At 35.8% G+C, this 15,074-nt stretch overlaps 3 protein-coding genes across 3 annotated transcripts in view; 1 reads left to right on the top strand and 2 right to left on the bottom strand.

Annotated features, from left to right (window-relative positions):
• The window catches only part of LOC127854541 (tubulin monoglutamylase TTLL4-like), a 724,238-nt gene that overhangs the window by 17,907 nt on the left and 691,257 nt on the right, over positions 1–15,074 (top strand). Inside the window, exon 3 of the mRNA XM_052389605.1 lies at positions 12,114–12,330. Coding sequence (XP_052245565.1) covers positions 12,114–12,330 — 217 coding nt within the window. The remainder of the gene's footprint in view (positions 1–12,113; positions 12,331–15,074) is intronic.
• Positions 927–7,489, bottom strand: LOC127855727 (uncharacterized). The gene is made up of 3 exons (XM_052391518.1): positions 7,071–7,489; positions 5,756–6,765; positions 927–3,291 (listed from the first exon to the last, which is right to left on the bottom strand). The coding sequence occupies exons 1-3, from the start codon at positions 7,403–7,405 to the stop codon at positions 2,948–2,950; spliced, it is 1,689 nt and encodes a 562-aa protein (XP_052247478.1). The 5' UTR covers positions 7,406–7,489; the 3' UTR covers positions 927–2,947.
• Positions 927–15,074, bottom strand: part of LOC127855724 (uncharacterized) — a 663,610-nt gene continuing 649,462 nt past the window's right edge. The window contains exon 5 of the mRNA XM_052391516.1: positions 927–2,911. The gene's annotated coding sequence lies outside the window, so the exon portion shown is untranslated. The remainder of the gene's footprint in view (positions 2,912–15,074) is intronic.

Here is a 15,074-nt window from a genome sequence, read left to right as displayed (position 1 = left end):
TGGTTCGATTCCCGGCCTAGCCATATAACTTTTGTGGTGATTGGTCATACAATTTAGGGACTTGATTTGAAAAAACAGACTGACCTTTTAGCTCACCTGATTGCTCAGGTGAGCTTTTGTGATCGGTCTTTGTCCGTCGTCTGTCCATCGTCCACATTTGGTTTGTAAACACTCAAGGGGCCACATTTCTTGTCCGATCTTCATGAAACTTGGTCAGGAGATTTGTCCCAATGATACCTCGATCGATTTCGAAACTGGGTCATGCTGGGTCAAAAACTAGGTCACTAGGTCAAAAAAAAGAATAACCTTGTAAACACTATAGAAGTCACATTTCATGGCCCAATCTTCATGTAACTTTGTCAAAATGTTTGTCTTACTGATATGTTGATCGAGTTCAAAAATGGTTACGGTCCGTTGAAAAACATGGCCGCCAGTGGGCGGGGCAGTTTTCCTTATTTGGCTATAGAGAAACCTTGTAAACACTCTAGAGGCCACATTTCTTGTCCAATCTTCATGAAACTTGGACGGAAGATTTGTCCCAATGATACCTCGATCAAGTTTAAAACTGGGTCATGCTGGGTCAAAAACTAGGTCACTAGGTCAAAAAAATAGAAAAACCTTGTAAACTCTGTAGAGGTCAAATTTCATGCCCAATCTTCATGTAACTTTGTCAAAATGTTTGTCTTAATGATATGTTGGTTGAGTTCAAAAGTGGTTCCGGTCCGTTGAAAAACATTGCCGCCAGTGGTCGGGGCAGTTTTCCTTATTTGGCTATAGACAAACCTTGTAAACACTCTAGAGGCCACATTTCTTGTCAGATCTTCATGAAACTTGGTCAGAAGATTTGTCCCAATGATACCTCGATCAAGTTCGAAACTGAAAAAAACATGGCAGCCAGTGGTCGGGGATGTAGTTAACACAGATAATTCAAATATTTGTATATTTAATTGGAAGAAATTGCAAAGGACAAAGGGAAATGTGAACATACCGTACATTCGCGGCCATAAGTCTACCTCGGCCATAAGTCGAGGGGTATAATGTGGCTAGAAAAACTTGTTTTTTTGCCTTGACTCTGCCATAAGTCGGGGGATAAATTTCCTCAATATCTCGGACATGTTTAAGTGACGTTTTAGTCATGGTTCTGAGGGCTTTTGTACCGGCAATTGACATTTTTTGGGATATTAATAATAAGAATATATTTAAAACGAAACATTCAACATTTCAATTATTTATTATAACGAAAAATATATTTTATTGTTCAAAATCATAATAACATATCATTCATTATTTTGAACTTAATATATATTTCACAAATCAAAATTATTATCCCGTTTAACGTAATAAGTTTTAGCGTTGCTATTATGAGTAGATATTTTTGTATTCAAATGTTAGTGCTATTGATGTGAAAATTCCGTAAAATCTTGAACGCAGAAATTCATTCAATGGTCAAAATTATTGTAACTTGCTCTCAAATAATCAACAACGCTTTTGCCATTATGCGTGAAACACGTGAATTTACCAACACTCGCATTGCTCGCTATTCGACTAATAATATATATTCGTAAATCATGAGATACCCGAGGAATATTTTCTGCATTCTGGAAAAACATCTTATCTTATTAATACTTAGCAGATAATCGAAAGTAATTGTGTATTTGTAGCAGAACCGTTGTGCATATCATTAACGGATAACTATTTTAGGCGTGACGCAATAAAGACAAATGATCAAAAGGATGCCAACACTACACTTTACACTTTGATCTTAGTCAAAAGGCCGAGAAGCGATATTTTGGTGGCATAAAGACACCTGCACCTGTTGATAGTTTGTATTTAAACGGATTAACTTAAAATGAGTTCAAGTGTCAGCAGTGGATTTTCTATTGTTCTTAGGAGACAACGGACGATGTATTGATAGACAAATTGCTATGTATTATTTTCGCCACTTTACCGTATGTCACTAATGTTAAATATTTTCGAAGTTATTTTCACATGTTTTTATTTGGACTTATTACGAAGATTAATGAATTAAAAACCAATGTAAAGTATTTTGTTATCGGCGGACATTTAAGTAAAAGACGAGTCGGCCTTACCGTAAACAGTCATCATTCCTCCGCTACGGAGATTTATTACTTTAAAAAAAGACGGCACAGAAATATGTTTATTTTTTATTTTTATTTAGTACCTCATCCATAAGTCAAGTTGACTTTTAAAGTAAATTTTGGGAGCGTTTTTTGGTCTACTTATGGCCGCAAATTTACGGTAATTAAAAGTTAATTTATTCAGCAAAACATAGTGAACAGTAAAGGCAGATAGCATGAATGACATAAGTAAATACATATATAACTGTAATCAACAAAAGTATAATCTAAAAACAACAATTTAAGAAGTCTGTACAATACATAATTGTCAATCTAAATAACTTTATATTTTTAAGGACAAAACACATGGTGACTGTTCAATAATACAATGAAAATGTAAAACCTTCCCTCCTTAATTGCACTCTGCCGTTCTTTTTACTGTGCATAACAATTACACAAAAATATTATAGAACATAACCACAAAAAAAATCATGTATGTACATGTTATTCATTTTTAAGATATATATCAAGAAAACAACAATACACTGATTATATGCGATTGAAAAGGAAAAATAATTATCAGCAATAGATGGTAGCGCATATTAAATTGTATTGCAACACAATATATAATCCCGCAAGAATTATGCATTGAAACAAAACACTAAATAATAGATCCATGCTTTCAAAGTTAATTATAAATGTACCTTTTCAAACATATTCATGATTTGACATTAGTAGGCACGACAATATTAAATCATTCATGTGATTTATGTGATGAAACGTAATACTGAATACAGGTTTGGTGTGGCCAAGAATTCATGTAAAGTACATGTTCCAAAATGTTTGTACTAAAACTTGTGACAAAACACCTATTTTACTCTTAACACAACAATGTTACTGTCCCATTGTCCCACAATGAGGGATGCTGTGCTCCTATTGTAGAAGACTGAGTATGGATATTTAAGCCCATCCCTCTTGGTAGCAAGAGTTGCCAGCTTCTTCTTGCCTTCCCCATCCAGCTGTAGGATAGTGTGGGATGATCCTCCACAGACCAGCACCTGTCCCACATCAGTCACATGAATACCTGTTGGGTCTCGTAGGTCTAGGAAGGTGTGGAGAACTGTACCATCTCTGGCCAGGGTGAGGACCTTGCTATGGGATCTGTTGGTGACAAATACCTTGTCACCTGAAGGACTCACTGCACACTTAAATACTGTAAAGAGAGTAGGATCATTGTAGTTAGTTATTAACAGAATCATTATGTTAATAAAGACACTCTTACACTTATTCACCCCAGCTTTTTGTGTTCATTAATAAAGGATGATTTTTCTTAAAATGAATCATGTATTCAAAAATGATTATATTATGCTGAAACCCTATGGAATGAACAGCACTTACATACACTAGATAAGTACATTTACTCACTTACTGTGAAACCATTAAATTTCGTGTGGTACGAATTTTCGTGGATTTCGTTGGTCCGCTGAACCACGAATTCAAGTACCAACAATTATTTATACATTTTTAGTTGGACTATTATATATGAAATATATATAGTGGAGCTATCCTACTCACCCGGCGTTAGCGTTAGCGTGAGCGTTTAAATGTTAAAGTTTGCATACCACCCAGAATATTTCTTATATGCCTTGACATATTGCTTTCATATTTTTCATACTTCTTTACCAACATGACCACAACCTATAAACAAGAGCAGACAACTGTATCAAGCATTTTGTAAGAATAATGGCCCTTTTTCCACTTAGAATATGCATATTATTGATAACTCTATGTTAAAGTTTGCGTACCACCTCAAATATTTTCAATGTCCCTTGACATATTGCTTTCATATCTTGCAAACTTCTTTACCAACATGACCCCAATCTATAAACAAGAGCAGACAACTGTATCATGCATTTTGTAAGAATTATGGCCCTTTTTCCATTTAGAATATGCGTATTATTGATAAATCTTTGTTAAAGTTTGCTTTCATATTTTGCAAACTTCTTTACCAGCATGACCCCAATCTATAAACAAGAGCAGACAACTGTATCAAGCATTTTTTAAGAATTATGGCCCTTTTTTGTCTTAGTAACTGAATATTTTGTTAAATTTTGTGTTTAAATCCACTTGACTTCTTAAGTATCAAAGCTATTGCTTTCAAACTTCAAATATTTTCTTCCTATCATGAGGGTCCTGTACCTGGCAAGTTCAATTTGACCTTGACCTTTGAATGACCTTGACTCTCAAGGTCAAATTAATAAATTTTTCTTAAATTGCCATAACTTCTTTATTTATGATCAGATTTGATTCATACTTTGACAAAACAACACTTACCTGACATACCACAATGGACTCCACCCAAACTCCCCACGCCCCACCCCAGAATCCCCCCCTCCCAAAAAAAAATATTTTTTTTTTTTTTTTTTTTTTCTTATTTTTGAAAGATCATCTATTAAATGACCACACACCCACATTATACCCCCCCTCTCCATGATGGCTTACGTTATACTGTCAAGCACTCGAATAATCGAGAGCGCTGTCCTAGTGACAGCTCTTGTTTATACGCTTCCATTTACGGACATTAACCATTTCTTCCACTGAATCGTGAGCGGCTTGTGTCAATAATGGTAATTTAAGGTAGACTGAGCCTTTGCAGGGTCGGGCAATCCTGCTGTAGAAGGAGAACGTGTCTGAACTGTTCCAGTTTTCAACCATTTTGAAAGAGACATTGTTAGATTGAGATATGCTAGTTAATACAATATGTTGTTTTCTTGATAAGCGTTTGGGTAATAATACATTTTAAATCAAGCATGGAATTAAAACTGTACATCAACGATTGTTCTCTTTTATGTGACGTCGTCAAATTAACAGTTTGCAGATTTATCACATATGTCAATTAGTGCCAATTTAAGTTAAAAGAGACATAACTGTTTTCACACGTGTATTCTGGGGACCTTATTACTCAATTGTTACTACTAGGGGACCGATTGTGCTGAGAATTACTAATATTGTCAAAACAACATAGATGGCAATTAGCGAGCGGGGACCCACAAGTGCGCCGCTGTATCCCTCTTATTGACAATTATCGGCAACACTTTCAGGCTTCAGTGCACATTAACCTCAAGTCTTGCTGTCAATACAAATTAGCAGATTATGCTTTGTTATTACTCTGGTTGTTTAAATAAAAGTTTAATTATTATGACGGTCAGTCTTCCCCAAAAATTTGAAATCCTCGAAATTACGTATCAACGAATTAGTTGTTTTTTTTATTTGAAATCCACGAAATTACGTGTCAACGAAATAGTTGTTTTTGATTAAACCACGAAATTTCATACCGACGAATTTCTATACGTTTACAGTACATAGTCTGAGCTTTCTGACATGATTATTATAGAGGAATTATTTAAAATATTTTTCTTTACCAATGAAATTGTCATATACAGTAATGAAAAAGGCAAGAAAATACTTGAGCAAAGGAAGGACTTTAATATTAAGGAGTTTTCATTTACTTATAGTGAAATTAATATGTCAGTTATTTGCAAACATAATTGCCTGAAACTGGCAAAGGTAAAATATAAATGACTTTTGTGTTAATATGTATATATAAAGCTTAATGCTATTGTATTATTTCATATGATAATTTCAAATGTTACCTGAATATATCCATCAAATGTTACCTGTAAACTTGTCTGATGTATCTTCATACAACTTAGTCAACAGGGCTCCTTTCATTGAATACTTGTAAAGTGCAGTGCCAGAAGTGAGATACAGGTCTTGCATAATATGAGCAATACCAATACATTCATGTTGAAACTGTAACATCCTGCCCTTAACCAGCTGCCCACCATTCACAGAGACAAACTGGACCTCATGTGTCCTAGTGTCATCCACCGTAACAGCTACTTCACTTGGTGTGATTTTACACATGTCCATTGGAAAACTATTTAAATCATAATGACCCACCACCTGGTATTGATGATTGAGTAGCTTAACTCTTTTATTAATACAATCTGCAACAAGGATCTGATCCTCAGAGAGAACACAAATGGCCTCGATATGGTAGTTCTTATCTGAATCACTCTGTAGGCGCACATTATACTCTGACTTCCCTTGTACTGTGAGTGCCTGGTCAACTAACACTAATGTTTCCTTGGTACTGAGTACAATCTTCCCCAGACCTGACAATTTAGACAAGTACTGTTGAAAATCCCTGTCTGCCTGGAATGTCAGTGAACTTTCAACCTGAAACGAGTTCTGCTTCAGATATGTTTCAGACTGCTTAATCTTTTCCATACATTTCTTACTTGCAATAAATGTGAGTTCTGCTTTGCCCTTATCAACAATGTCCTGTATTGCGTCATTGAGTTGCTTGAGTTCATTTTTGAGTTTGCTGCAATTGTCTGCATCAGTCTTGACAGATGCTTTCAGACTGGCCAACTTATCATCTAGCTCTTTCATGGTGTTTTTTTCAATGTTGTCTAGAATACTATTTGTTTTTTTGCGCGTGTCATGTATTACATATAATTGTTTGTCGTATGAAGCCTGCAAAGACTGCATGTTGGTATCCCAATAATTCTGAAGTTTCTTGATTTCTTCAAGAATGCTTTGGATTTTTCCTGATAGTTGCTGCAAGTTTGGTGGAGATCCTTTTACTGACTCGGATATCAGTGTTACTTTAGCACATTGTCTAAATGGAAATTAATATTTAAATATTTGTATGTGGTTTAAATTGCCATTATGCAATAATATGTATGAACTTTCGTTAATCGTGTTTTTGTTGTAGTTTTCTAATGCTATTTTCAAGTAATAAGATATGGAATGTCTTCATTTTAATACTGATTTCTATTTTTAACAGACACATTATTAATACTAGTCATCGTATAAAATTTCATTTCACAAAAAAGAACTTGAAATAAATTTATCTGAATAAGGCTGTATTGAATAGTCTCTTACGACAAATTTTTTTTTAAAGCAAATATGTGTCTGACTAACCTGTGATTGAGGAAAGCACAATTAGTGCAGCACAGCTGACTGTGGTCCTCACAAAACATTTCCAGATGTTTGTCGTCATGATGGTCACACTTCTGAAGGAAATCCTCCACTTCCTTGGACACTGGCCACTTACTTGTGTCTCCCCTTCCGTATGTCACATGTGTCCCAAACAACTGACTATGCAGATTAATACATTTTGCACAATAAAATTTCTGACAGTTTTTGCAGTAAAAGTCAGCCCACTGGTCAATTTTGTGCTCTAAACAGGGGAAACAACAAAAGTCAATAAATGAATCAGAGCCACTAGCCACAGTTGACTTAGAATATGTAGCCATCTTGATCACCTTAGTATAAATATTCAATAGAAATATTTATGCCTTAAATTACACATCTTCAACTGGTGTCGTCAATCAACTAATATTTACTTTGTACCTACAATTTACAGATAAAGATTTGAGCTATCAGTACTTGACTTCATGTGACTGTATGCATTATCAAATCATATGAGGTGTACATGTATGTTATCATATACTGTAAAACCATTAAATTTTGTATGGTACGAATTTTCGTGGATTTCGGTGGTCCGCTGAACCACGAATTCAAGTACCAGATTATTTATACATTTTTTATCCGAAATCGGTCATTTCGGAATGTCAATTTGACATAAATTATATTTGTTTGATATTTACTAACATGTTTATGATTACTTAGTATGATTGACAGTGTGTTCATATTCATAACATCAACGATTGTTCTCATTTACGTGACGTCGTCAAATTAACAGTTTGCAGATTTATCACATTTGTCAATTAGTGCCAATTAAAGTTAAAAGATACATTGGGGTTTTCACACGTGATTTTGGGGACCTTATTACTCAATTGTTACTACTAGGGGACCGATTGCGCTGAGAATTGCAAATATTGTCAAAACAACATTGATGGCAATTAGCAAGCAGGGACCCACAAGTGTGCCATTTTATCCCTCTTATTGACAATTATCGGCAACACTTTCATGCTTCAGTGCACATGAACCTCAAATCTTGCTGTCAACACAGATCAGCAGATTATGCTTCGTTATTACTCTGGTTGTTTTAATAAAAGTTTAATGGCGGTCAGTCTTCCCCAAAATTTTGAAAACCACGAAATTACGTATCAACGAATTAGTTGCTTTTTATTTGAAATCCACGAAATTAAGTGTCAACAAATTAGTTGTTTTTTATTAAACCACGAAATTTCATACCGACGAATTTCTATACGTTTACAGTATTATGAATGTCTGTTAGGGTTTAGCCACAGTCCACTTAAAAAGGTTGCCATCTTGAATATTTATTATGCCCCCCTTCGAAGAAGAGGGGGTATATTGCTTTGCTCATGTCGGTCTGTTGGGCGGTCGGTCTGTCGGTCGGTCGGTCTGTTGGTCCGTCCACCAGGTGGTTGTCAGACGATAACTCAAGAACCCTTGGGCCTAGAATCATGAAACTTCATAGGTACATTGATCATGACTCGCAAATGACCCCTATTGATTTTGAGGTCACTAGGTCAAAGGTCAAGGTCACGGTGACCAGAAATAGTAAAATGGTTTTTGAATGATAACTCAAGAACGCATACGCCTAGGATCATGAAACTTCATGGGTAGATTGATCATGACTTGCAGATGACCCCTATTGATTTTGAGGTCACAAGGTCAAAGGTCAAGGTCACGGTGACCCGAAATAGTAAAATGGTTTCCAGATGATAACTCAAGAACGCATACGCCTAGGATCATGAAACTTCATGGGTAGATTGATCATGACACGCAGATGACCCCTATTGATTTTGAGGTCACTAGGTCAAAGGTCAAGGTCACGGTGACCCGAAATAGTAAAATGGTTTTCGGATGATAACTCAAGAACGCATACGCCTAGGATCATGAAACTTCATAGGTAGATTGATCATGACTTGCAGATGACCCCTATTGATTCTGAGGTCACAAGGTCAAAGGTCATGTTGACCCGAAATAGTAAAATGATTTTCGGATGATAACTCAAGAATGCTTTTGCCTAGGATCATGACACTTCATAGGTACATTGATCGTGACCCGCAGATGACCCCTATTGATTTTCAGGTCACTAGGTCAAAGGTTAAGGTCACAGTGACAAAAATCGTATTCACACTATGGCTGCCACTACAACAGACAGCCCATATGGGGGGCATGCATGTTTTACAAAGAGCCCTTGTTCTTTAATTGGTATCTGGGACAATTTCTGTAATATACATAATTATAGTGACACACAATCTTAAATCACACTGTGTAAGTTGGGTTAAAATGTGAAATGTAAAGCCACGTCAGGACTTATAATTTGACACAATTATTTAGTATACCGGTACTTAAAACATGCGTCGTCAGTAAAAATGTTAAGAAAGAAATACTACCTTGTCCTAAAATAACCCAAAAGTAAATTCATTTATGTAAAAAAGTAGAGAACATATTTTGATTACTTTATTTTATGAAAGTATTGCAAAATTTCAGTTCTAATATGTCTGGCTCTGTGCAGATGTAATGAACTATGCTATAGATCTGGTCAGTATGAAGAGCTTGTGCTGGTCTGGCCTGGTGATAAATACACGTATGTTGTCTCCCAAAAGACTCAATGCACACTTACATACTGTAAATGAGAGTAGTTTTGATATTTTTTTTTATTTTTACAGAATCATTAATTTATTAATGACACTGTTTGTCTAATTCAGTATTATTAAGTATGATGTTTCTTAATTCTTTACATACAATAAAACATATACTTGTTTAAATTATTGTTTTTATTCTTAAACATAAGTTCAAACACATCAATAGCGTTCATTCCCTTGATACATTTACCTATGTATGTTCAGAGTTTGATGAAATTTTCATTTACTCAAGTCAAAAACCAATATACTTGTACAATAATAAAAATATTTAAAAAAAATACTTATGCAAAGAAAAGGCATTCAGGGCGTTTTCAGCACAGTCTGCCCCTCGGAAAACGGAGGCATTCCCAATGCAAATGGACCTGATCCCAAACCAAAATTGTAACAAAAATTCCCCATTTAATTTTTTTTTTTTTTTTTTTTTTGAAAAAGAAGTGTTTATGACTTATGACTATTAGTTTATTAATGTTCCAACTCGTCTAGCTGATGTGAATCATACCAACAAGCACTGCTGTTGTTGAGCGAGGATTCAGCACCATGAACCATGAACCTGCTGTGCTCCCCATTTCACAGCACATTCACACAAATCAAACTGACTCATCTGATGCTTACCTTCATTAAATGTCAAAATAACAAAAAAAAATATTTGTTAAACATCTGACTTATTTAAACATGATAAATTCACAATGTTTTCCCAAAATGAGCCGTTTACTCGAAGCAAAAATTCCCAAAATGGACAATTTTGTCGATACAAAATTCCCAATTTGGTCAGACTCCTTTTCCCAAAATAGGCAAAAAAACCTGACATTATTGTACGGTAGTTTTATTTAATTATAATGTATAGAGCAACTTATAAAGTTTGCTAAACATATATTTTGACGACTCCAATACCATTGTATAAAAAAATGTACATTATGGTATATACATAATGTATCAAGCAATTATTTGAAACTACACCTGGCCATGACACAGGTAATACTATGATCCATACATTGTACATCATCTTAAAAAGTCATAAGCAATATTCAAACTTCATTTTTTAGAGCTCAATTGTATTTTATCAACTGATGTATCTTCATTCAACAAGTCTCCAATGATTGATTACTTTAAAAATGCATTGCCAGCTGTGAGTTACATGACATTGTACTGGGGCTGTATTCCAGTAGCTTCTTAGGTTAAAAAATAACTTAAGTTGAAATATTGCGCAATATTTTTTCTTATCTCCGCCATTTTTTCTGTAAACATAAGATTTCACTTGAGTAAAATTCTGGTAGCTTCATAAACTTAATAAATTTCTTTACTCTGTGTATTTTTTCTCCTATATTTAAAATTAAGTTAACTTCCTTTAACTCTTAAAGCAATTTTTTTAAAGAGAATTAATAAGCGTCTCATGTTTTGTTTTTTTACATTTCAAATTTAACTTAAGAAATTTATTTAAGAAATTTCTTAACTTCAGTGAAAACTTAAGAAGCTACTGGAATACAGCCCCAGGTCTTTCTGATAATGAGCAGTACCATAAAATGAATGTTAAAATAGTAACTTTGTGCCCTTGAACTCACTGACAGCGACAGCTGCTGCGTTTGGTGTTATTTATCACATGTCATGTGTTATGAATACGGTGCTAATAAATGCAGCGTTGTAATGCAAAATGTGTCTGAAACATATTTCTGTTTGTATTTTATGCAGGAATTCAAAATTCATTAGTAAATACCCAATGACTGAAAAAAAAGTATCGGGAGCTCTGGAAAAGAAGTCATGCCAGTTTTACAAAAAGAGGCATATATGTGTGATGTAAAGGGAAGATACTTTTTTTACAAAACTCTTTTCTGTCGTTAGATTTCTCTAAACCTAGAGTGAGCATACCTGTGGCAGTAATTTTTTTCATTTTTTGTTAAGCACCCTTGAAGCACCTGGAAAAATACCGAATTCTCTATTGAGATCCAAAAAGCTCCAGAAAGGAAGCAATGTTAATTGCGTCAAATTCGTTTCAAAATTGCATTATCTGCAAGGAACAAATAGAATGAGCACTGAAACTGAACATTACAACAAAAAGACATGTAAAAGAATATTAAGATGGATTTGTTAAATTAAGTATTAAGCGATTGAAAAGAAAGATTATTCCCAATCTGATGCAGGGATGTTAATTTTCCGGAAATCCTGATTTGAGCCGTCCAGGGTGGATTAAAAATTTGGGACAATTCACACCCTTGCTGAAGACTCAACATTGTGAATTTTTCAAATTTCAGGGTTTTTCATGCTAATTTTTCCCACTTGTATCGGTACTTTTCCAGATTGGGCAAAAATATGCAGTTGTTTACTAAGAACTCTGGATTTTTTTTAGGCCCACCTGTTTAACTAAATTTCTCTTGTATTCTTTCAGACCCAGAAGCCCATGCTAAAATACAGCAACAACTCCATCAAGCCCGTCCAGCTGTTTAACCATGCTGACCTTGTTTCCGTGCGCAGCAATGCCGAGGCCGCCCGCAACGCCTACAGCAGTCTGAGCAATGCCTCAGCCAACAGCACCATGCCAACGCCGTTCCGTTCCACCATGAAACCGCCACCTAGTTCCCAGCAACTTCTTAAAGCAGCCACTGGTACTGATTGATAAATTTCACCACCTTTTTATCACATTTTCCCATGTAATACAACCATTACATATTTTTTTTTATTACACATGTGTAATACAACATTTTTAAGCGTTTTCATTGGCTTAGTTTTTGTTTATTGACCAATCTTATTGTGTTGTTTTGCTGCAATGCGTCAAATGACGTCACAAAATGTAAATAACATGCGGGATTTATCATTATGTTTGTGTAAATATTTATTTAAATTGCTCATTTAAAGGCATGTGATAAAAAAGATCTGACACTCGTCATATCATACCATATTTGATTAAACTCGTCTAGGAAATGTGTTAGTAAGCTTGCCAAAGGCTCGCTTACTAACAAAATTCCTGAACTCGTTAAATAAAATATGGTATGATATGACAACTCGTGCCAGATCCTATATGTATTTTATGGGCAGCCTATATGGAACGACAAAACTGCTTTTTTTAGGAGAAACTGAGATATGTGTATGGTTAGTCAATCATAATGGGTTAACTTAAATTATGTTTGGTTAAGTTAACATTATGTTGTGTTCATTCGACATTCTGTTGGGTTAAAATGACATGATGTTGGGTTAAGTAAGCATTTTGTTGGGTTAAGGTAACATTATCATAGGTTTAATGAATTTATGATGGGTCAAGTTTGCTTTTTATTTACAACAAAAATAATTGTTTGAAAACCTTCAATTGATAATATATGGCAGTCATTTGGGAAAGATAAATGTAATTTTTGACATTCAGAATGGGGCTGAATAAAGGCCCCAAATTTACCCCAAAACTCCACTGGGATTGAGCCCATGACCCCTCAGTATCAAGGCGTATGCCATATTAATTACAGCACTGGGAGGTCAAGATAGATAGACCCCTCAGTATCAAGGCGTATGCCATATCAATTACAGCACTTGGAGGTCACGATAGATAGACCCTCTCAATCCATGGAGGAAATCTTTTTGTAGCACCTGCTTAAATCATCCACTGGTATAATTAATTTTCAGCGCTTTCCTATTATAAAGGCATATTTAGCCACTGCTATTATTCTCACATTAAAATAATATGCCACCTTGTTATTTCAGGGGCTTTTTTAACAGATGTTAGACAGGTCCTTGTAATCCAAGCATGATAGGGCTTGCAAGCCTAGTCATAAGCATTTGCGCAAATCTGCTGGTGGTCATAATAGATACAGTCGATATGTTAGTGGCTTTGTTGTTTGACAAATTTGTACAGCCATTTTCATTGTTATGCGCATCCATGCAATCTTGCAGCTTGACTGAATTAAATTTAGCTGTGTTTACTTTTACTTCGTAACTTGATTGGCTTTGTTTTTTTATTTGATTGTTTTTGTTGATTACAATATTCTTGAACCATATAAACAACCAGAAAACTTGAAGTCAAATTTTATTTCTTTCATAAATGATAAAATGGTAAAAATGGTAAAAATGATTGTTAACAATGCGGGGAATCACATGGCCAGATTTGAGAAAAAATGGCTGCAGATTCCTCGATTCGATGAAGAAATTGAGTCTTCAAACAGGTACATCTACCTTATTACTTACTTGTTTTTAATCGGATAACGCCTATCATAGGGCCAGCCGGAAGCGGTTTCAGCGAGTATCAACCGTTTTCCGCTGGTTCTGGTCTGAGTGTGGGGATAACTCATGGAATATTTGGCGATTTCCTGACAATTTCTCCATCGAATCGAGGCATCAGCGGCCTTTTTTTCTCAAATCTGACCACGTGATTCCCCGCATTGGTTAAAGCCTTTCCAAATATAACAAACATGTTTGTATGGTTGCGTACTGGATATGGTGTCGGCCTAGTGAGCGAGAGGTCACAGGTTTGATACTCACTGTGGGAGCGTTCTTTAGATCTCGCCCATAGACATCAAGTATTTGTTCTACGCAGGAAACAGACGGGAGAGCGTTTCAGTACGCTATAGGTTTTCCATGCAATCCAGCTTAAATAAAATGGTTTAAACTATTATTAAAACCTTTTGAAATGTAACCAGTATCTGATGTTATTCCAGGTACTAACGTTTCGTCCACCTCAAGTGGAAATGCTGCCCCAAAATCTGCCACAACGAAGGGTCACAGCAACCCATACGCCCGCCCGCTGAGTGCCAAAGACATCGCGAGTGACCTTCAATCACAGCAGCAGAAGATCAAAAAGACCAACAGCGTATCTCAGATGCAATCGGGTCCCAACGCCATGTTTAATATCGGACCAGACGGAACGCCAGTATTTGGTTATCCAATGAACGCGTTCATGCGTCCCCAGAGTGCCTTGCGAAAGGAGACTCCTGCACAGACCTCCGGTGCGAAATCTACAACAACGAAAAAAACTAGCGAGGAAATGACAGCATTGAAAACTGGAGCGACGAAATCTACCGCCACCGCGAGTCCTAGAAAAGAAATTCCGCCGACAAAGCTAGAACGGGAAACTGACCTTAGTCTGAATGGTCAGTCAAATAATAAAGAAAATAGTGGACCAAAGAATCAGTTCGGACCGGCATCAAAAGCAACAACTGCTTCGAGTAGTTCACAGTTGTTAAATCTGAGTGTAAATAGCCCCTCTTCTAGTCCTGTAAAGGTATCTGCAGCCTCGCAGACACAAAATAGCACCCTTGCAAAGAATGTGGACTCAAGCTTGAGCTCCATTCCCTTAACTCAAGAAGTGGGCTCGGAAAATAGTTCAAAGGCTGTTGCGTACGCTAAACCAGTCTCTTCGCTGCCGCGT

Source organism: Dreissena polymorpha, chromosome 13, assembly GCF_020536995.1.
Source record: "Dreissena polymorpha isolate Duluth1 chromosome 13, UMN_Dpol_1.0, whole genome shotgun sequence".
Lineage (NCBI taxonomy): Eukaryota > Metazoa > Mollusca > Bivalvia > Myida > Dreissenidae > Dreissena > Dreissena polymorpha.
The sequence above is the reverse complement of the archived record's forward strand: the minus strand, read 5'-3'. Positions and strand labels throughout refer to the sequence as shown.